The sequence below is a fragment of the Haliotis cracherodii genome, unplaced genomic scaffold (genome assembly GCF_022045235.1).
Source record: "Haliotis cracherodii isolate W230 unplaced genomic scaffold, xgHalCrac1.p SCAF_11, whole genome shotgun sequence".
In the NCBI taxonomy this organism is placed as follows: Eukaryota; Metazoa; Mollusca; class Gastropoda; order Lepetellida; family Haliotidae; genus Haliotis; species Haliotis cracherodii.
The window spans coordinates 18,843,459-18,868,269 of record NW_027266266.1 but is presented as its reverse complement, the minus strand read 5'-3'; the positions used below and the strand labels follow the sequence as shown (position 1 = coordinate 18,868,269).

At 39.3% G+C, this 24,811-nt stretch overlaps 1 protein-coding gene across 5 annotated transcripts in view; it reads left to right on the top strand.

Annotated features, from left to right (window-relative positions):
• The window catches only part of LOC139456290 (MLX-interacting protein-like), a 46,840-nt gene continuing 22,029 nt past the window's right edge, over positions 1–24,811 (top strand). For 3 of the 5 annotated variants that reach the window (XM_071237914.1, XM_071237913.1, XM_071237912.1), the window contains exons 1-8: positions 1–412; positions 13,528–13,634; positions 15,755–15,828; positions 18,340–18,465; positions 20,152–20,350; positions 21,090–21,179; positions 22,403–22,497; positions 23,426–23,905. In XM_071237914.1, coding sequence (XP_071094015.1) covers positions 96–412; positions 13,528–13,634; positions 15,755–15,828; positions 18,340–18,465; positions 20,152–20,350; positions 21,090–21,179; positions 22,403–22,497; positions 23,426–23,905 — 1,488 coding nt within the window. In that variant the 5' untranslated portion in view covers positions 1–95. The remainder of the gene's footprint in view (positions 413–13,527; positions 13,635–15,754; positions 15,829–18,339; positions 18,466–20,151; positions 20,351–21,089; positions 21,180–22,402; positions 22,498–23,425; positions 23,906–24,811) is intronic. The other 2 variants (XM_071237916.1, XM_071237915.1) reach the window with 1 other exon arrangement.

Below are 24,811 nucleotides of genomic sequence, written 5' to 3'. Positions count from 1 at the left end.
GATCACGAGAGTAATGTCGACCACAGACATTCTTGAATTGTTTTCTCAAAAGTATTTAGCACTGAAGTACTGTCAGTACAGTGTCTGGATTTGTTATGGCCATAGAAGACCCCTTGAAAACGCATTCACCGGAAACTATGTTGGAAATTCAGAGTAACAAATCAGAAGGAATGAAAACCGAAAAGGCGAACCAAATTCATAGTGGGCATTTCATGATAAGTCGTGTACACGACCCCGCTACTGACGAATTCGACGAATATGACGACAAGTCCGGTGATTCTGTCGGATACGATTTTATGGAAGCGACGAAGGAGACTTCTCAGACCTATAGTTTTGGTCCAAGAAGCACAAGGACTCTTGCAATCGACGCGTCGCTAACCAAGCTATTCCAGTGTTTAACTCTTGCGTACAGGTAAGGCCCGTATCGTGTGTTTTAATGTTTGGGACTGGCATGGCCTACATTCTTTTACGCAGTGTGAATTTAATCCTTGTAACTAGCTTTATGTCAAAATTATGTCTCACAATCAACTTTGCACCAGGCCAATGTCTTGTGTCACGTACTGTCTCTGATGGAAATATGTTAGATGCGATTGACCATGTTATCTTTGACCTCGATTCTTACCATTACCTAACGCATTTGGCATTTGTTTACAATTTTTCAGCGACCTTGATATTGTTCATTTCTTGTTTTGCAACGTACACTTCAGTTCATATCTGCAGTGCCCACACAGAAGGCTCACCTGCAAATATGTTTAGAAACGGCCTTGAACAAGTCCATCAGGCTTATCGTATCAGTTGATTAGGGCCTATTCAATAACAATGGGAATACATCACCAATCCAAACATTGTGACTAAAAAAAAACATGTACTCGTTTTTTTGGCTGATGCACTGACATATAGACATAATTCAATAGTGAACTTTGAATTTCCTAATCATGATAATGTCACTATCTTTTTGAAAGGGGTCTTCCACGATGTTTACATTCAATTTCAACCCTTTCAACACATTTGTTGGAGCCTATTTGTTTTTGTCAATTATTATTAAGATAGTAATGGAAATTATATTAATATGTTATCACTGTATCAAATAATGACAGGATCCATTCCTTCACTGTTCACAAGCAAATATAGTGACAGTATTGACTCAAGCACTTGAAGGTAAAAATGCAATGTTGCATCATTCACAGGCCAATAGGCCAACAAAACATGCTAAGGTACCGTATTCAACATAATAAGCGCCCAGGGCACTCTCAAAATTAGAAATAGGGGGCTCTTATTAGAATATTATTTTGGTGGAAAAAAACAGTTGAAAGATAAATATCATCATTTATGCTGAAATATTTATGTACGACAGATATATTTTTCCATAATTTAATTGCCCATAATTAAGGGTGCATAGAACACATGAGTGCGTATTATACGCGAATAAAAAAGTCTTGTGTACATTGATCAATTGGAAGGGGTGCTAATTGGGATTGTTCACTTGCCAATATATTAGCAAATGTCGCCGATGGCAATTATTAGAGCGGGGCGCTTATTATGTCGAATACAGTATTGCTATTTAAATAGGACACATTATGCACGTGTTGAAAGTGCAGAAAAGAAGGATGGAATACTTTGTCACAGGGTGAACCCTATTAATATTTTATAATATGGAGCTTTCATAGTGATCATGCCCTCTCATTTGTGATTTCGTCACCTTGTCTGAAGTAGTCATGCCATGCCTGTGTGGCTAGAGTAATGTGCAGTCACCATGTCCTCACCAGTCAATACCAACGTGACTACTTCAGTATGAATAACTTATATTCATCTGGCTCGGGGATCATGAAAGTTATCTAAGCTCAAATTTTGCTAGTCTTGTATCTCAAAGAGCTAATGTAATACCACAATGACCATTCATAGTAAATTCTTTGTTCATTGTTTATCCTACTTGTTTTATGCTGATACGTCCCTTGAAGATCCGGGGTAGAATAGGTCTTCAGCAACCCATGCTTGCCGTACAAGGCGACTATGCTTGTCGTAAAAGGCAACTAAAAGGATCAGGTAGTCAGTCTCGCTGACTTGGTTGATGCCCGTCATCGATCCAAATTGTGTGGATCGATGCTCATGATGTCAATCACTTGATTGTGTGGTCCAGAATCGATTATTTACAGACCGCCGTCATATAGCTGGAATATTGCTGAGTGCTGCGTTAAACAACAAACCAACCAACCAAAACAACCATTTCCATTCTGGTAGGAAATACACTCAAAATTCAGCATGTCACTGGTTTTTCTTCAATCTAACATTGAAATCCCTACTATTGTCATGATTATAGGCTACAGGCTCCTGAGCATGTGTTAAGATATGACATTAGTGTAAAATTCATGGAAATCAAGTGAAGCATGTCACATGTCGCAAGCCCTGGATCCCTAAGTTCATGCCTTGGACACCCCAAATGTTTTACCGAGTCACTGGTTAATAGACGCAGGTAATCCATGCAGCATTATCTACGGTTGATTGATTGTCAGGTGTCTGTTGGTTGGAACATGTAATTGACTGATATAACAAGATTTGTTTCCAGGGGTAAACATTGGCATAAGTCCACCAGTCCAAGACTTGTAAAATTCAGGCAGAACTTGTAACATTTACTTGTGAACTACAACTTTTATGATTAGGTAGATGTCAAGTCTATGGTTCAGTTTCTAACCCTGGATGTTTGTTTGATTGTTTATTTGTTGTTTAACGTCTCACTCAGCAATATTCCAGCTATATGACAGTGGTCTGTAAATAAGCGAGTCTGGACCAGATAATACAGTAATTGTCATCATGATTATCGATCCAAACAATTGGGATATGATGACATGCATCAACCAAGTCAGCAAGCCTGACCACCCAATCTCGTTAGTCGCCTCTTACGACAATCATAGTCGCTTTTTACAGCAAGCATGGGTTGCTGAAGACCTATTCTACCCCGGATCATCAAGGGTATCTAACCCAGGTATTCACCATAACAATTCTCTGCACTACATAATAAGGACAACATGGAAACCACTGTCAGCATGATATCAGTTATTGGGAAAGGTAGCATAGGTATGTGCCCATAGCCCCCATCAAAACCAAATTAATGGACCATTTGTAAAATAACGAGCCATTACATTTTGACAATGGGCCATTGCACTTGTCAATTTATAATATTTCTGAGGAACTGGAATATCATCATGACAAATAAGGATTATTTGCTACAACAGTTATATTTAATGTGTGGGTAGCATGGTAAAGAGAGTGGTTATTGCTTCAGATTGTTTGATTATTCACAGCTGATGATGGTAGTTGGATGATTTGACGTTGATGCACTTCGTCAAAGTGATTAAACTAGCGCATGAAATTGTAATCATGTTAGTCTTGTTGTTTTACCACCAGCTTCCATAAACTGTTCACCAACATGCATGGTTTCAGTAAACATAGAATGACCATGTTGAAATAGTGTCGTCAAAATGTCTGCTGCAATTGACGTACATGGTCCTGTCAAACGAACATGCCATGGTGTCCACAGAGTGACTTTATAATCCTGTACCCCCCCTTTTTCAAAATGGGGTCTTTTTCTCCCTATACCCATTCAATTTTGCTCCAACAATTGAAAGACAGTATTAGGCAACAAAATGGTGCCCCTAAAATCTGGGAACACCAATCAGAATTTCAGATAGTTACCGGGAGTGCCGAACTCATAAATCAAGATATTCTGCTTTTGGTACCGGGAGTGCCAAGTCAACAGATTACACGGGAGTACGGTGTACCATGAATTATATAAACGAGGCATACCAAAATACATTTGTAGAAATACTTTTTATGATATAAACAAGTTATTCAGATTTATTGGCTGTGTTTACAGTTGCAATAAGTCTATTCACGATTCGGATGTGTTTACAGATAAAGCGCTTGTTTTAAAAGGTCAAACTTACCGAAAAGCTTTCATAAGCCGAATTATAATAATTGAAATAACATTGATATGACACTGGGTAAAAATGCATGCTATATAAGTCTTATCTTCCACAATCACGCCACCAAAATGGCAAATGCTCAAATGAGAGGGCATGTGTGGAACATTTTTTATTGGGAACTTCCGTAAAAAAATGTAATTTATAGTGATTGGTACCTATATACCAAGTCTACCCAAGTTGTCTGTAAGACTGACAATTAAATTATTTCATAATTGCTATCAGATACTAACACAGAAGTGGTGGCTATCCTATCATACTCCCAGAATCTGAGTGACCATTAGACCATGGCAGTGGGTCTGACAGGTCCTCCCTCACCATGATTCACACCATATGCCCAGGATGACAGCTGTCACTGACCTCAGACTACAGTAACAGATGCTCAAGTGTTGACTTTCATGAATGAAGGGCTTTTGGAATTTGGGGGCACAGGTGGCCCAGTCGTCTAAGGTGCCGCGATTCGCTGTGCAGATTTGCCTCCCTTTGGCACGCCAGAAACCTATGATTGTGGGTTCGAATCCCGGTTGGCCCCGATTATGTTTCTAGGTTTGTCAGCACCATACCCGTGCTCGTGGGTTTCATCGAAGTGATAAACATCTGAGACCTGCATCACTTCGGGCTTTCCTCCCACATTAAGCTGACACGCCGCGATATAACTGGAATACTGTTAAAAGCTACATTAAACACAACTCACTCACTCACTCACTTTTGGAATTTAGCAGACTAGAAAGCCTTCCAGCATTAGAAATTGGCACAAGTCCTGTAGTCCTTGCCAAACTGCCCAACAGTTAAGGTATCATAAGGACTAGTAGAAATTTGCTGTTATTAAGGGTTTTGGTATATGTTATCATCATAAGGACTAGAGGACTAAAACAGTTAGTTTCTATTGCTGCTTCCTTGCTTGTAAGTAGTATTCCCACTGATGGAGTATCTGTCACCATCGTCATTGAAGTCCGTGACAGTCATTTCCCTGAAGTGAAATACAATGAAATGAGAAAAACAAAACCTCCTTGAAGAAGACTTAATATTGACAGAATACTAAAGATACTTAGATGGTAATTATGATAAAAATAATGACAGAATACTTAAGATACTGAGATGGTAATTATGATAACAATAATGACAGAATACTAAAGATACTAACATGGTAATTATGATAACAATAATGACAGAATACTAAAGATACTAAGATGGTAATTATTATAACAATATTGACAGAATACTAAAGATACTAAGATGGTAATTATGATAACAATAATGACAGAATACTAAAGATACTAAGACGGTTATTATGATAAAAATAATGACAGAATACTAAGGATACTAAGATGGTAATTATGATAAAAATAATGACCAAGTACTAAAGATACTAAGATGGTAATTATGATAAACTTCTTTGTAACATATTTACAAGTGTAGCAACATTTCATTGTAGATTCAACCACCATTATTGTGATTAGTAAGAAAAGGAGCTGATATGCATATAAGTGTACAGATAGCCTAAGTGATGTGATTACAACAACTATCATGGTCATAGACAGGTTAAAGCGTTAGGCGAGAGGTCAGTTTCTTGTCACAGCTGGGGCGGTCAGATAGCCTAGTGGTTAAAGGGTTCGATTCCCGACATGGGTTCAGTGTGTGAAGTCCATTTCTGGTGTCCCCCGCCGTGATATTGCTGGAATATTGCTAAAAGCGGTGCAAAACCATACTCACTCACTCACTTGACACAGCTCCTCACAGCTCCTCACAGCTCCTCACCTGATGTGCAGGGACCTGTATGGGTGAAGTGATATTTGACCTCCTCATAGCGTACTTGCATGTAGTGCAGTGCTTGTGTCCATAATGATTAATACACATGATATGAGTTGCTTCTGATATCAGTGATTATTCGAGCTGATTGGGCTTTTGGACGAAAAGACTTAATAGTAGTGCTGCAATGTATACACTATGAGGTGGAAACGATTTGTATAACGAGTATTGGGTAACGAATACGAATATTTATTCACACATACAATAACAAGTCAGCAGTTGATGTATTATTTATTATTTTCAGTGAAACAATAACCATAGGTTAAGTACCATAACATTAAATGCCATTTAAATTTGTATATAATCGTCTTTATGACATAATTTACATTTTCATGTCCATGATTTGTTTTCTCTCCTGCTCTTTCTCCTCAAGGGGGCGGTCGGGTAGCTTAGTGGTTAAAGTGTTCGCTCGTCACGCCGAAGACTCGGGTTCGATTCCCGACATGGGTAAAATGTGTGAAGCCCATTTCTGGTGTCCCCCGCCGTGATGTTGCTGGAATATTGCTAAAAGCGGCGTAAAACCATACCCACTCACTCACTTCTCCTCAAGCCATATGTGTTAGTTTTTGACTGTGTGTTATAATAGCTAAACTTTTAGCCAAGAATAGGGTGTGTGCATTATGCACAAGAAGATACAGGACATGTAGCTGAATCTAGGGATCACCTAAATCGTAACTTTAACAATTGATAAGAGATATGACTTTCATGGTTATTCATGTTAAACTTGACCACTGATCACTGCTGATTTAGATACTGTTTTCTTTGCAAATGGGCCTTTTTTGATTATTAATTGAAGACCTTAGTATCATGGGGACAAATGTTAACACATCAGCATTACTGGAATAATGCTATGAAAGAACAAAATGGACTTAATCACAGATGTATATTAGTAATCAAGTCTGGACAAAGAGGTCAGTGTTTAGAGCAATAGCAATTATCCGCTCCATCAGACACAATAAGACCCGATCAGCCAAATCATACTTGTCAGCAAATAATCCTCATTTTAGTGTTTGCTGTTATGGGAGATATGGCGAACTTGGAACCTATTCCGCCCCAGACTCCCCACAGGCATCCACTAGCCATTAAGTCCATTTGTGTTTGGTTTTATGAGCTGTGACCATGTTGACTAAGGGGCTGGGATGAGTCTAAATTTACTACCCAGGTACCCACCCCCCTATTACCTGACCCTACCAGGGTACCCACTGTTGGTCTCAGTAGATGTCTCAAAATGTCCGATTGGGAACATTAGCATTGCCCTGGCAAAACGTATTTAGATACATTATGGAATAATCTGGTCATTCATACAATGAAGTTGAATTAAGTTATATGTTTATTCAACCATATGAAACATCAGAAGGATTCATTGTCAAAAAGAAATGCAAACTAAATGTGTAACTAGAGTTCTAGATAATTTTTGTCATTAAACAATGTATCACGTGACTAACAACGGATCCGGGTTGTCCTGTGGGTACCAGGGACCTACTCAGTACCCACCCGACCCGAGTTAGCCGTCCCAGCCCTAATGTTGACCTATTGTTAAATTATTGGGTTGTGCATATTGTAGTCAAATCAAAGATATTCCACAGATCTTGGTCATCTGTGTGATGTTTTAATATCACCCAATGAGTGATGGTAATCACAATGAAGCAACTGATTGACTGTCAAATGACTATAGCCACGACCCTGTTTGTCTATTTATGGCAATTAAGGATATTAATTCTCTGACAACTGAGGTTCATTTCAAGGCACCAACTACATTAATCTGTTCAGTGTTGGAGAAGAGATACCTCAGACCCCACTGTTTGGAAGAAGAGGCACCTAATACTCCAGTTTTGATCTCATGTCATTTGTCATTTTCGCAAGATGAGCAATTCCATGAAAAAGATTCATTTTTCCTATTTCTCTATCATCAGGATCAGTACTTGGCTGTATCAGATTTTTGTCACCTCTTTGTAATACATGTATCCACATGTTGAAGATGGCCATGTCATGTTCAAGGTTACAGATGAATTCAAGGCTACTGATAACATCATAGCTTGTTCATACCGCATTTAAATTCTTTTGTAGCCTCTTCAAATGTGACAAGCCACTTCAAATGTGACAAGCCACTTCAAAATATTTTTAACTATTTTTGGAAATACACATTACAAAACTATGTGAAAGTTCATGCAATTTGGTGTAAACATGGCCAAACTAGGAAGCCTTCAAAATATTGCTGTTTGCTTCTGTTTCGACCCTGTGTCCAATTTGTTTTTCATCGGAAACTCATTTAATCTCCCGGGATGTGGAAGAGCTAGTGTTGTGTTGCTAAGTTACATGGCACTTGTGTGCTTTCTTGCAATAGGAATTCTGGAAGGAAAAAGTGTTTGTCAGACTTCCATTTTACAGTTGAAAGACTGGGTCTTCTGTGTTTCTTTATTTGATATTCTGTCATAGTTACTAAAGTGTAGGGGTGGTGGGGGTGGTGGGGGTGGTGGGGGTAGCCTTGTGGGTAAAGCATTTGTTTGTCTTCTTAGACACCTGGGTTTTTGACTGCCCACATGGGCACAATGTGTGAAGCCAATTTCTGGCATGTCTAGTGTTCTGTGTGGATATTACTGGACTGTTTCTTAAGTGGAGTAAAACCACACTCGCCCACCTGTTGTTGACGTTCTTATTTATAAGAGACCTGTGAAGATGTAGGGTAGAATAGGTCTTCAGCAACCCATGCTTGCCTTAAAAAGCGACTGTGTTTGTAGTAAGAGGGGACTAACAGGATTGGGTGGTCAGGCTCACTGACTTAGTTGATGCATGTCATCGTATCCCTATTGCGTGGATTGATGCTCATTATGTCAATCACTGGGTCTTACATCGTGAAGTGCATCAAATTAAGTAAGAACCTTGATTAAAAACATGAAAAGATTTAGAAAATATCTGTTGACAACGAGTTGGCAGTGCACATGCTTTGCAAATCCTGCATCCGAAATCTGCATGACAGTTTACAAACCGGATTTCGATTTTGGAGCGCGATTTTGATTGGACTATGCATAGACTTGATAGTCCAGCCAAAATGTAACTCCATAATACCAGCCTAGTTCGGCAAGGGTGGAAACTGGACTTTTATTGTCAGTTAACTCGCTTGCCTCGGGAAGATATGAAAAGTGTTCACACGATATTTTAAGTTTATACCTTCATAAATGCAAAATGTATTGAAGCCAATTCTTATATGTCTGATACCTTAGTGTATGCCAGTTCATATACCATTTTCGACATAATAAGCACCCTGCTCTAATAAGCGCCCACGGCTTTATTTGTTAATATATTAGCACCCCTTCCGATTGATCAATGTACACAAGACTTATAAATTTGTGTATAATATGTGTGTTATATGCATACTTATTTATGGGAAATTAAATTCTGGAAAAATATATCTGTCATTTATAAACATTTCAGGCTGTCAGCATAAATCACGAAATTTACGATCGTTCAACTGTTGTTTTTCACCAAAATAATATTCTAATAAGAGCCCCCTATTTCTAATGTTGAGAGAGTCCTGGGCGCTTATTATGTTGAATACGGTAATCCTGCATGTCCAGTTGTCATGGTCTAGTTTTCAAGCATGTCTTGACCATAGTAATTCAGAGTTGGATGAATCGGTAACCCTGTGTTGTTTGTGATAGCTATCAGCATGTAAACTCTATTAGCATGATTAGGGAAGCAAGTGGTGGGAGCATAGATGCATTAGTCAATCAGTCACTATCTGATGAACACTGCTACGTGTGAAGAAACTGCTCAGTGAATGTAATTAAACAGTTTAATATTTCAATAATTATGTTCTGGATATCACTGTAGGATGCCTCCAGGCTTCTAAGTGTTGTGTACATGGCAAAATGGCTTTGAATAGGCAGGGATTTATCTTGCGATCCAAACTAAGTACCTTTGGCATATATACTTGGAAAAACTCATATACTTTTGGTTCAAATTGGGATTTTTTTTAAATTGGTATTTCTCGATTGAGGAGGTATTTTAAGATTGCATTCAATGCATTATTGTAAAACTTAGCACAAAAGACTTTTCCTTTATATTTATTGGTCCTTTTAACAGTCAAATACAAATCAGCTCTACAAAGTTTGTGTGTGTGTTGTTTAACGCCGCATTCAGCAATATTCCAGCTATATGAAGGCGGTCTGAAAAAAATCAAGTCTGGACCAGACAATCCAGTGATTGACATCATGAGTATCAATCCATGCAATTGGGATACAATGTCATGCATCAACCAAGTAAGCAAGCCCAACCACCCGATCCTGTTAGTCGCCTCTTACGACGAGCTTAGTCGCCTTTTTCAGCAAGCATGGGTTGCTGAAGACCTATTCTACCCCGGATCTTCATGGGTCTCTACAAAGTCATAACATTGGTTATCATTGGTTATCATTGGTTTCCCAAGTACATGAAGTGGAAAATATGTAGTTCCAATTTGGGAATTATTTGGAGAATTAGTGTTGAATATTGGCTTCTGAGCAGGTGTAGATAAATCACTGACAGATGATATATCATTGGTTTGAAGAAGCGATGTTTTATCCATTAATGATTGTCATAAATGTGAATTGAAAAATTGTACCATTGAATGATCTATGAAATCCTTAAATTTGATCAAAATTAGTGTCTACATCACAATATAAAGCGATGTTTGAAAGGGTCAATTGGCAGCTGCAGCCAGTTTGATTAAGTCATCAAACCCCATTTCCTACAATGTTTATCAACTTCCGATCAAGTAATAAATATTCTCGTTGTACATTTATCAGTTTATGTCTGAGTTTCACAAATGAAACAAAATATACAATGTGCAAGTGGGCCCAGGTCATGGGGCATTGTCCCCAGTGAAGTTAAAATAGTTTTGCTGTAAATGTTTTGAAAAACACCCATGTATTACTGTTATGCCGCCTTTAAAGAGAGACTAGGCTTTGGGCACCTGACCACAGTGCATTGTCCTCCTTCTACATAGGTCAACCTAGCCAAGGACAAACAACCTGATGATTTGTTAGCCTGGTGGTTAAGGAGCCTACAGATCAGTGTCAGGTTATGTTACTTTCACTGAATTTGGGATGTATATGGGAGGTGTGTGTGTGTGTGTGGTGGGGCGAGACGTACAGGTTGCCAAATAGTTTAATGTACCGATTGTTTGAATCATTGTTTTTTTAAATCCCAGATTTGACCTAATTTTGATACTTGGTTTGTCAGGATCATAGCCATTCTTGTTTCACTAAAGTGGTAAACATCTGCAACCAATGTCACTTCGGATTTCCTTTCACATGAACAGATGAAGCTTACATACTGTGAAACACAGTTAAACTCAACTCACTGAAGATGTATCAGTAGAAATCCACTGCCATGTAAAATCAGTTTTCCCGTTTACCGGTAATTACCAGTTTTTGGACCGGTAATTCATGTGACTGCCAGTCCCTGTGGGCCGGCTAATAGAGTACCTTATAAATCTTTGTTGTTGAACAAAACATCGGTTATATTCATCATGTTCATATAAGTATATTTTGCTAAGAAAGTCAGCTTGTCTGTCACCATCAGGGTTCCCCCTTGTCAATTAGAGAGCAAGTAAATAACATTTTGCCTTACTTCGAGGTTTAATATTTATTTTCAGCGACTTAAACACCTAATATTTTTAAAAAAAGGAGAAATTCGTGATTGGACTTTGTGTGAATGATGTGTAGATGTTACTAAGTTACTACAGAGATAACGTCATTGCATTAACCATGATGTTGATGGAATTATACCAGGTAATTTTCATATGTTTTTTTATTTGTTGAAAGTTGGGACTGACAAAAATTAGTGGGGACTGGTCAATTTTATAGAGTTGCCAGTCCACTAGGACTGGCAGTTTCAAAAGCCAGCGGGAACACTGAAAATGTATATTTCTTTTGACCTGTCCGGCCAGGTAGTTTGATAAGAGTTGACCTACTTTAGTTGTAGGTGTATGTGGAATTCTAGGTCATGTAGACACAATGGTAGACATGTAGGGGTAGACCTAGATCTTTCCACAGTAGTACTCAAAACATGGGAACATATTCAGGGTTCACATTTCCAGTGGCACACCTATACTCGTAGTCATAATAACACAGGCCACTTAGTAGAAACAAGTAACTTGTGCCTACAGGAGGAACTTTTATATCATTTTGTTTGGATGAAGCTAGTGATAAACATGATAAATGTGGTTGTTCTTTTGCAAGTACCGTATTCGACGTAATAAGCACGAAGGGCCCTCTCAAAATTAGAAATAGGGGGCTCTTATTAGAATATTATTTTGGTGAAAAAAACAGAGTTGATTGATCGTAAATTTCGTGGTTTATGCTGACTGCCTGAAATGTTTATATACGACAGATATATTTTTCCATAATTTAATTTCCCATAATTAAGGGTGCATAGAACACACGAGTGCGTATTATACCTGTATAAATTTAAGTCTTATGTACATTGATCAATCGGAAGGGGTGCTAATTGGGATTGTTCACTTGCCAATATATTAGCAAATATTGCCGTGGGCGCTTATTAGAGTTGGGTGCTTATTACGTCGAAAACGGTACATGTAAACTGGATAAATACAGAGAAAATTTCCAATTGAACATGCTAAATGATTCTAAGGATTCAGAAATTAATTTGGTATCTGTCATCAGCATGATCAGTGATATCCTCTGGTTATACCTATAGAAGTTAAAATATTGTACTTTTTGTTACCCAGCTCGGCGTTAAATTGATAACACAAGGACTGGTCGACTCAGAGTTAGTGTACTGTGTCTAAGTGGGGCAACCATGTTAAGCTGTGGCATGATATCTCAGTAGGCTAGCATTATATAACTGGTATTAGCCTGGACTAGTACAAGCAGCCACAGATCTTATTTGCTGATTGAATGAATTCTGCTGCAGTGAATTATGCACAAATTGTCAACTGAAACAGATTTGAGCAAAATTGTTTTAAATATTGGTTATCATTGGCATATGAATACCTAATAGAATGGCTCCGAGGGACTAAAATATATTGAATACCCACAGAAATTTATCAGATACCAAATGTGAATGATAACCTGTGAGTAGCTACTCAGTGGCTCAAAGTATTGTCTGCGTTCCTGGTTTATAATGTTAGGCATTCCTATATCTTGGGGACGGTCGGGTAGCCTAGTGGTTTAAGCGTTTGTTCGTCACGGCGAAGATCCGGGTTTAATTCCTGACATGGGTACAATGTGTGAAACCTATTTCTGGTGTCCCCAGCCGTGATATTGCAGGAATATTGCTAAACCATGCTCGCTCGCTCGCTCACTCACTCAATCACTCACTCACTCACTCACTCACTCACTCCTATATCTGGCCTTTTCATAGTCAACATGTTGTTCCATATAATCCATTTTATTGACTGGTTTAACTTTCCAAGTTATCTCATGAATTTGATTATTTTCCATTGATATTAGTTAATTTTAATTAGTTTTGTTCATGTCCGGGGGGGGGGCGGTCGGGTAGCCTAGTGGTTAAAGCGTTTGCTCGTCACACCAAAGACCCGGGTTCGATTCCTGACATGGGTACAATTTGTGAAGCATTGCTAAAAGCGGCGTAAAACCATACTCACTCACTCACTCATGTCTGGGGGATGCTGACAAAGAATGCTCTAATTGCATGACTTTTCTATTCTCAATTGATTCTTGAAACCACTTGTGACATTTTTACCCCTTCGTAAGACTTCTTACCTGTCTTGTTGTTGCAGTGGGAAAATAACAAGTCCAAAATGGAAGCCGTTCCGAGGCATGCACTTGTCAATAAAGGACAAGATCAGACTGAACAACATCATCTGGAGGGAATGGCACCTGCAGTGTAAGTAGAAGTCCTCTTATGCTGCCCCTACCTCTGGTCCAATATACACGACATATATAGGCCCCTTACCAAAAGGTAGTATGTTGTCTTTTGGTCAATCTCTTTAAAATCAGATCTTAGTTCTCGCTATCGCTAAACAAAGATATGAGGACATCCCATTACGGGTCACGTCAGAATGACCTTTCATCCGACCAATCAAAGCGTTGCTTACCAGATCATGAAAGTGACATTCGGAATGTGTTTTCTAGTCATGCAACCTCGAAAACGTAAACACAAGGTATTCCGAACGACAGTTACGACTGATTCCGTCAAAATTATCGTCTATACCTCGCTTCCGTGGGATAAACATTTGAACTGCCATACATTCTCAACCATATATTAGACATTCGGGAATGTTCGTTTGTTCAGTTTTCAAAATTTTAATCGAGAACTGTGTCAACATATTTTTCGAGCGTAGTCTGAAATGGAAGTTGCCAGGTTGAAACGAGTGCCGTAAAGCTCGAGAAAGCTTCTTTCTTATTGGCTGATGTCGACTTCTTGTTAGTCATTTCAGTGGTCGGTCAAAGTTCGCAAAAGGTTGTTCTGACGTGACCCGTAATGGGATGTCCTCAGATCTTTGTTTAGCGGCAGCAAGAACTTAGATCAGATTTTAATGAGATCAACTTTTGGTTGGCATGTTTGTTAGGTTTGTCTGACGATGCAATTATATTGTCTTCGTATTCTGGAGTGAAAAAGATTGTTGTGTCGTGTTTTAAAAAGCCCTATTCAAGGTGATTCATAAAACTTCAGTAGAGTGATGCTTGTGAAAGGCTTTCAGTGTTTTGCCAAGTGGGAACAGGGATGCCTTCAACATAAAAGTATGAGGTTATTTTCAAAACTTAGGGGCAACACTCTGAGAGATCATATGAAACTTAAGACCCTATATCATGTTATTGATGCAGAATTGCTGTCCTCAAGTAATGTTAGCAATACACTTCTTTCTTATCAACATAGTCCGATTTTATATATTCATCCTGGGCCCCGTTCCACAAAGCGATCGTAACTACAATCAATCTTAGAGACTTACGTCGATTCTAGAATTATCTTAGCTAAAGTTTACAACCGTTCCACAAAGCGATCTTAGGGCGATTGTAACTTTACAAGTTCTTAAGTAGCAGATCTTAACAAAGATTGAAATCTTCAGCCATGAAGATACGAAATTTTCCCTTGGTCATGTTTAGCAGACGACGCATTTCCTTGCACACCATAATAAAAGTCGCCATCTGTGTTGTTATGGTATAATATTTAAGATCGATTTTAGCAATCCTAAGTTGGTCCGGAGCAACTTAGCATTTTGATCTTAACTTAATTACAACTCTCTTAGTTAAGATTGCTTTGTAGAACGGGCGGCTGATCGTAACAAAAATTCATGCTTGCTTAGTGAGTTACAATCAACTTAGCCCTAAGATCGCTTTGTGGAACGGGGCTCTGAACAGCTTGTGACAGTCTCACTGATGTTAGCAGTCTCTTCATAGTACTCATTCTTAGATTTCCCTTGATTTAAACAAAGTTGACTGGTCATAGTATTTGTGTCTGAGTTGTGCTGCAAACATTTCCATATCTTTAGTATTTGACATTTCCAGTGGGTTGAAAAGGGCCCTTACTTTCCTCATCCTTTCACTCCTGTCCCACAAGCCTCATAAACTTTCTGTACTAAAGCAGATCTTGAAGACCATAAAATATTTCTTCACCAAACTTGGCACATAGATAGGTCTGGTGGTGAACGGGTGCCTTTTGATATCTTTACATTTGACATGCAATCAGTATGACTAGTTGTTGATGTATTCACAATAAGTATTTACCATTCCGAGGGATATCGTTGACTTCGTCCTCTTGTTAATTCCCAAGGGCATGGGTGGCCCAGTAGACAAAGGAGCCCTAATTTGGTGTGCAGAGTTATGTCCCTTAGGCATGCCAAAGACTGTGATCACAGACCATTTTATAAATGGTTGAATGATAAATGTGAAGTTGTATTTCGCTGTCCATCACTCTGTTTTCAAGTTATCACCGCTGATCTAAAGATCATGATTTTCTCAACCTAATTGTATTTTATGATTTATCAACATAATTATGTTTTTCAGATGTTTTTCGGAAAATTCCCAATGTTTGCCAGTTTGCGACTCCATTGTCAGATGATATTCACACAAAACCTGAGGTAAGTAATTTCTCCACATATCTTGTCTCAGCATCTCCGTGATGTCAACACCTCAATCTAAAATGAATGATGTCATATTCAGATTTCCACCACTATGCATAATATTCCCCGATGGCTTTCAACATCATCTATTTGCTTTGCTGAATGTGAGGTATAACTAGAGTTAGCAACAAGGATACAAGTGTTGACGTCAGATATAATTGAAATCAGGATCCGGTGAGGAGTTGAGGATCCAGAAGATCCAATTCATGTGCTGTGAATAGTGCTGGGACAGGTAACTCGGGATTCCGGGTCGGGTGGGTACTGAGCAGGACTACCCGGACCCGTGGCTAGTCATATGATATATTGTGTAACGACAAAAATGATCTATAACTCTATGGTTACACTACAAGACACTAATGTTCGCATTTCTTTCTGACTACGCAACTATGCACCAATTCCTTCTAACGTTTCATATGGTTGAATAAAGATATAACTTAAGTCAACTTCAGTGTATGCATGACCAGATCGTTAGATACACGTATCTAAATACGTTTTGCAAGTGCTGTGGTAAAAAAAATTCCCAATCGGACATTTTGTATCTCTTGGGACCTACAGTGGGTACCCAGGTAGGGTCGGGTAATAGGGGGTAGGGTACCCGGGTAGTAAATTTGGACTCGTTTCAACCCTAGCTGTGAAATAATTCAAACGGAACATGTTGTATGTGGCTAAATATATACATATATATCCCGGATGCACATACTTGCATAATTTGAAATAATTCATGTATGACACATTGTGCAATGACATTTGAACGTCTTTATGCTATGTTTTGTGAGAGAGAAAAAATCTGCATATCACTGTTTGCTTTGTAGGAACTTTCCTTGTTATATGTAGCCCTTGATGTAAAGGCTTTTATAAGTTATATTTAAAACATGGTGTTACATGTAACAATTGGAGGGAAGAAAGTTGACCTTGATGGGGGGGGGGGGAAAACTGAGCTGGGTGTTGAAAAACCCACTTGAGAGAGGAAAGACAGGATTGAGTGAGATAAATCTGGCTTGAGTGAGATAGAACTGGCTTGAGTAGATAAAACTGGCTTGAGTGAGATAAATCTGGCTTGAGTGAGATAAAACTGGCTTGAGTAGATAAAACTGGCTTGAGTGAGATAGAACTGGCTTGAGTAGATAAAACTGGCTAGAGTGAGATAAAACTGGCTTGAGTGAGATAGAACTGGCTTGAGTGAGATAGAACTGGCTTGAGTAGATAAAACTGGCTTGAATGAGATAGAACTGGCTTAAGTAGATAAAAGTGGCTTGAGTGAGATAAAACTGGCCTGGGTCAGGGATTATCCTGGAGAGTTTTAACTATGACAGAATCTCCCCTGGTCCAAAAGCAAAGAGATTTTTTGGCGTGTGATGAGATTTTGCTAATTTGCAGAGATATTTCATCTTCACACAGTGGGGAAACTGTATTTGATTTTTTTGTACTTGTGACTCAAATAATGTTGAAAGTAATATTACCAGATTATATGGATATATCCTTGGATATCCTGTTTTCGAACATTAATTATTCCACTGCAAATACATGTTTTTAAAAATATTAGCAGTACCATGATTACATTCGACTTATATTTCTGTTCATTGTCTACTTTAGGAGAAATTACATTATTATTTATGTATTTCTGTTCATTGTCGACTTAATGGGGAATTATTCGCGAAGACAATTATTATAGATCGTTTAGGCGGCATGTTTACCACCATTAGCAGTTCATTTTGTTGGCATGCAGGAGACAACAATCTGTAGTTATCAAACTCTGACAATGTGTGTTCAAATCTAATGTTGCACACTCCACATTTGTCGGCTGATGCAAAACTCCATGCAGTGATGTAGGAATCGGTTATGCTCAGTAAGAGATAGCATGCAATGTTGCGAGTATGCAAATTGCTGTTTCGATTGACAACTTTTGACGATTGAATAAACTAGCGTGTAAGTTTTTTAGTGACATTTTTAGGTACCGTAGATAAATTTATTCAGCAATACGACATGCTGAAAAATGCTGTATAAGTGTTAATGCTGATAAAACTATTGAAAGATCTACTTGATTTTCAATTGTGCTGATTGAATGTCGATACGATATCTACGACACCTATGCGAGAATATCTCAGAATCACGGCCTAAGTCAATTCCTGCTGGGTAGGCAAAAACCTCCTGATGGGGAAGAATCTAGTCCAATGTTACTTCTCTGGAAATACCTATTTGTGCAGGGTTGTCCAAGGGAGAGAATTATTTAATGTCACATTAGCAATATTTGTCAGAAGAAAGTGGTAGTAATAACTACATACAAGAATATCAACATTGAACTAGCTCAAAGGATACCTTGACATTATGTATTTCAATCTTGAGATTTATGTTTATAATTGTGACTTTACGAAAGAAATTCCGTGATTTAAATATTTTGAAAAAAGATTTTTCAAGCTGACCACTGCATCACTATGAGAATTATTTAGCAATTGGCATGTATATTTCCAGGCTGTTGTCTTGGAGGGCAAGTACTGGAAGAGACGGTTAGACACTGTCACAGCCGAGTACAAGAAATGGAGGCGGTACTTCAAGGAGCGAGTATCTAGGAACCCCCCAGACTCCCAGATGCAAGAGGTACCTAGCTCCCTTCGATGCCCAAGTCATGTCTGCATTAAACATGAAGTGTAGCATCAGTGGCTGAATAGGAAACAACCCATAAATTTGTTACCTATGCCTCTTCTTACAAGTGGCTCCACTGTGTGAAACAATGTCTTAGCTATGTCTCTGTTAACATTCCTCTTGGGAGCAAGGGTGGCCAAGTCGTCTAAGGCGCCGTGATTCGCTGTACAGAGTTGCATCCCTTGACCTATGATTGTGGGTTCGAATCCCGGTTCGCCCCGATTATATTTCTAGGTTTGTCAGCACCATACCCATGCTTGTGGGTTTCACCGAAGTGGTAAACAACTAAGACCTGCATCACTTCGGGCTTTCCTCCCACATTAAGCGGCGTTATACCCAACTCACTCACTCACATTCGTCTTATCTGTCAGAATATCTCTAATACCAACAATGATGTACTTTTGATGTGAATTGCAGAATTGCAATTTATTGACATTCTGTTGATATTTTCAGTAGATGTTGACAAAGTTACTCGGTATATGTAATATGTTGTCACAAAGTATCTTCTTATGAGAGGAGCTAGTATTTGGTTGCTAATTCATGCCCTGGTGTAACCTGTGGGCCACATGGCTTTTAATGCAAGTAACCTCATTGCTTTTAATGCAAGTAGTCTATCACAGCTTACTAACAACTTTTAAACAAACTAATTAGCTGATAGTGTGAAATTAGATGACAACAAATGTAAAACATATAACACTGTAGGTTTTACCTTTCCTTTCTAACCATGCTTTCAAAATAGTTTCTATTTAATTTTTGAATACCGTATTCTACATAATAAGTGCCAAGGGTGCTCTCAAAATTAGAAATAGGGGGCTCTTATTAGAATAGTATTTTGGTTGAAAGATCGATAATTTCGTGGTTTATGCTAACCGCCTGAAATGTTTATGTACGACAGATATATTTTCTAGAATTTAATTGTCCATAATTAAGGGTGCATATAACACACGAGTGTGTATTATACACGAATGAATTTAAGTCTTATGTACATTACGTCGAATACGGTATTATCCCTCATCCAAATGTTGTACAGAAATGGACTTATCTTTCAGTCTGTCCATTATTCATTCGGGGGTGGTCGGGTAGCCTAGTGGTCAAAGCGTTCGCTCCTCACGCCGAATACCCGGGTTCGATTCCCGACATGGGTACAATGTGTGAAGCCCATTTCTGGTGTCCCCCACCATGATATTGCTGGAATGTTGCTAAAAGCGGAGTAAAACCAAACTCACTCACTTTCTGCAACTTTGTTTGAGCTGGCTTATTATGAGTCACCGTATCTGGACAGTGTGGATGGTTGCTCATACTATCTATCACTGGTTTGTCAGGCCTAGATTGCATTATTTATGAGATAACTGAAATTGTGCTTCGTGCACTGTCCTACACAATTCACTCATTCACTTATGGGGCAGTGGGGTAGCCTTGTGGTTAAAGCTTTCGCTCATCATGCCGAAGAACCGGTTTAATTCCCCACATGGGTACAATGTGTGTTAGCCATTTCTGGTGTTCCCCGCCGTGATATTGCTGGAATATTGTAAAAAGCAGCATAAAACCTTACTCACTCACTCACACAATCCAACTACTAACCCTTAGTGTAGTATGTTTACTAACCCTGCATGCTCTAACCTTGACTAATATGGATTACAGGATGATGATTTCCCTTGCCAGGTGGCAACTATTGCTGAGTTGCTGGAAAGGGTAAAAGATTCGACAATGATCCCCCGACCGTCGCAACCATCGGCCACTGACTTACTCATCACGAATGATTTTGAGGAGATGGATTTCACAGATAATCTTTTCTCGTCACTGAAAGAACCATTTCAGTTTCCCAATCCCCGTGAATTGTGTAAGTTGATAAAATTATGTGTATTTCAATTGTAGGAAAAACAACTAGATGTTTAGCTCATGTAACAAATTTGATCTTTGCGGCATTGACCATTTTGATTTCTGGAAGGAGGGAAGCCTGGGAAATCTTGGTGGAAAAAAAAGAGGTTCAGAAAAAACATTTTTTTAAATGACAAAACTGAAAAGAATAAATGTTTTGCTGGACATGCAGGATGTCCTGAAAAAATGTATATTTAGTTGAAAAAAAAGGTTTTCTCTTTTCATTGAAATATACTGTTTTGAAGCAGTAACTGAATAAACACTCTGTCGCTTAAAAATCCCAGTTCTCAAAGAATATTGTATGGTCAGAAAGGATTACAACCTTTGACTGTGACCATAAGATTAATGGTGCCCTTTTTGGAGGCGGAAGTGTTCTGACTGCCTGTAGTTAGTGCATCAGTACAGGAAGATGAAGGAATTTAACTTGTTGTTTTTCTTTCGAGGCAGAATAAGTCCTCAGAACGCCATCCTCGCATTGGAAACTGGAGGCCACGTTCCCTGTGGATCGTTTAGGCAGTCAACCAATGGTTTTCCTGGCCAGACTTGACTATTTATAATGGGCTGCCATGATATGGCTTGACTAATGTTCGGCAGCGTAAAATACCATTCCCTTCAGTTTTGGTGATGTGTTTGGAAAGCCTGTGTGACACTCCATGTACGCATACATCAACATCTATGTTCCTATGCTCTTGTCTATACAGCTCAGCTGGGCTGTGCTGACCTCATCCAGCCAGGGTTGATTCAACTGCAACCCAATCTTGAGGACTTCATGGATGTGGACACAGTGCACGGTGAGTCTACCTTGGACTGATTTGTGGGTGGATTACAAGATACAGTAAACTATGGTTATAACGAACTCAAAGGGACCTCTAAATTTAGTTTGTAATAACCCTAGTCTGTTATAAGCATATATACAGCATATATACAACAAATGGCCGGGATTAAAAAATAAGTAGGTTATATCTGTCAGTTCGTTATAAGCGTGTTCGTTATTAACGTAGTTTACTGTAGATATGACCATTATCAAGCTTACTTACAGCTATGACATTAGTGGATATTACAAACAAAAAGTGGAGAAAATTACGATAATTATGCAAGGTCCTGTTCGACAACAATATGACTACGACTGACGTAAGTCACCGTCTGAGTATTGGATTTGAATCATCATAGCACTAATATCATTTTGTGGAGCGGGACCCTAGGCTCTCGATAAGCTGCGTATCTGCGTAATATATGCAAATAAAATTACCCTTACCCAGTTGATTGTGAATTGCTTGCTTCATTACTCAATGGGTACTTTTCAGCTTACGTGCCTGTGTTTAAATTCAGGTATTTATTCCTGGTTGAATGCAGGCGTCATGTATACATAAACTCTACTGCACTGAATAAAGCCCTGAAACTGAAAATGTCATGTTATTATCCCCTGTCCAACAAAGTTGGTGGGGGATATAAAAACGGGCTCCGTCCGTCTGTCCGTCCGTCACGTCTAGTTTCCGGAGCATAACTCAGAAACCGTTCAATATTGTTTCATGAAACTTTGCAGGTCTGTCAGGTTCATGCTGAACTGGTGCCTTTTGCTATTTAGAAATTTTAGAAATGTTTATTTTTTACGTTTCCATGGCAACAAGATGGACTTAGGTTCCAAACTCGTCTTTTTTTTAACAATTTCCATGACAAGTTCCCCCTCGGTTAAAAAAGGTTAGGGTTAGTCTAGATTTCATTATGTCATAAATTCTGCAACAGGGGCAGGGAATACAGCCACGTTAGTGGCAAACTCTTGTTGTAACTCAAACATATATCGCTGTGACAAAAGCAAATTAGAAAGCCATGGACTGCATTTCAAGGCAAATTGTTTGAAAAATGTCATCTGATTGGTTGTAAATACCCAATGAACTGGACCCAAGGGGGAAAGAAAATATTGAATAGCCGAAGAAAAATATGGATACCCACTGAGAATGATTGCATGCGAGTAAATACTCAATGAATTTTCTAGAGGACTGGAATGTATTTTCAGACATGATTATGAACTCCTCTCGGACCCAGATGACAAACTTCCTGTCTGGATCAACTGGCTCACTGGACATCCTGCCCACAGGGTCTGCAATTCAGGTAGGTTGAGAGATTCATGACAAATACATGAGTACTCCTCCCGTGGTGATTCCAGGTATAAATAGGTCCACAGCAACCTTTGGTGGTCCAAGAGATGAGGGGGCACGGGTGGCCCAGTTGTCTAAGGCGCCGCGATTCGCTGTGCAGAGTTAATTTACTGATTAGCAATAGAGTTTTAATTCTTTACATTGAGAATCCACTAACTATGATTTGTATGATAAGATAAGGACTATCAGTATTAAACAACTGAAGTATTATGAATAAAAAAATAGAAAGAATAATCAGAAGAAGAAGTCCATTTATGATGCACCAAATTCCAACAAATGAATGCTCACGGCTCTACACTATTAGTTGTATGGATCACTATGCACTCAGATTTTATTATCAGAATATGAACAATGATCCATATCCTACCGGGTACCCATTCACTGCTGTGTGAACAAGGAGTAGGGTGGCCCAGTCAACAAAAGCGCCGCGATTCGCTGGGCAGAGTTACACCCCTTGGGCAAGCCAGAAACCGATGATTGTGGGTTCGAATACCTGTTTGCCCCGATTATATTTCTAGCTTTGTCGGCATCATACCCGTGCTCGTGGGTTTCACCGAAGTGGTAAACATCTCTCAATTCGGGCTTTCCTCCCACATTAAGCTGACCTGTCTTGATGTAATTGGAATACTGTTAAAAGCGGCATTCAAGCCAACTCACTCACTGTGTGAACATGGGGCGGTGGGGTAGCCTAGTGGTTAAAGCGTTCGCTCGTCACACTGAACACCCGGGTTCGATTCCCGACATGGGTACAATGTGTGAAGCCCATTTCTGGTGTCCCCCGCTGTGATATTGCTGGAATATTGCTAAAAGCGGCGTTAAACGATACTCACTCACTCACTCACTGTGTGAACAAAGGCATAGATGTTTGTTGTTCATTTCAGTCCAGCAGCTCGGACCCGATGCAGGCTAGTATGACAGTGGAGCAACAATTGGCAGCCCTGCAGCAGCAATCTTACTCCGACCAATCAGGGGTCCTGGATTACCAGTTGTCTCAGGCCTTTGGCAACACAGGGTCATTTGGCCAGCATAGCAGTGCAGGGATGGGTCAGTCAGGCCTCATTGTTGATCTACAGACAGACCAGTTTGGACAGAACACCAACTTCATGGAGTGTAGTATCATGAACAAACCTAGTGTGAAGGCTCAGCCTATGATGGAGCAGTCCTCGACTCGTCGTGTGGCACAGGTGTTACCGACTGCTAATATTGTTCCCACTTCGGTGGCGTCATCACGAGATTCACCCAGAAAGGCAGATGATACTGTGCCGCGTATTGCGACCAAGCCTCAAGCAAGTGGGGTTGGAGGAGGGTTTGTGCAGCAGACTTTTTTGCCACAGAAAAAAGATGGTTTTGTTGTACCAAAGGTGAGTGTTGTGTGAACTTTGTGTTAGAATTACAGTAAATCATGATCTTTATGGAAGGATAAAATAATGTGAAAAATGCTCGTGTCCCTTGCTTGCATTAATAACATGGAACATTTTTGTCTTGACATATTGGAGTTTATTGTCATATCAGGGGCGGTCGGGTAGCCTAGTGGTTAAAGCGTTCGCTCGTCACGCCGAAGACCCGGGTTCCATTCCCGACATGGGTACAATGTGTGAAGCCCATTTGTGGTGTCCCCCGCCGTGATATTGCTGGAATACTGCTAAAAGCGGTGTCAAACCGTACTCCCTCACTCACTCACTATTGTCGTATCAGGTTCACTGATGGGTGGAAACAATGGCATACATAACAAAGCTCACAATAAACAATGTAATTGAGCATTAGTTTGAGTGCTTCACACCAAGTTCAGCGTTAAAGGTGGTCAGCTTTTTTACACATCAAACATGTATGACAGTCACCAACGGTGTAGGGCAGTGTCATTCTTCTTTGTAACCTTGTCCAATAATCATATAGTTACGAACAAAACAGTGTGCACCCCCATAGTAAACATGTCCTGTAATCACATATCACAGATTAACTATCAGGTGTTCTTGAACTTCTTTTGAGTAGTATATTTCAAATTGCCATCTGGTTTGGTTTGTCAAAAATGATGGTTGTTATTTCAGGGATTTTTTTAGATTCTGTGTTTAAGACTAGGGGTGTCCTGGGATCCTAAGGTATACTGCAGTAGTAAAGGAATTAGGGACTGTTTAGTATACGTTGTTTTGTTCCATATAACCAGTCACTTGGCTTTAATGCTTAATTTTGAACACTGGAGTCTATTGTAGAACAATTTGCATCAGTTGTTGTGAAAGGGATGATGATGATGATGATGATGATGATGATGA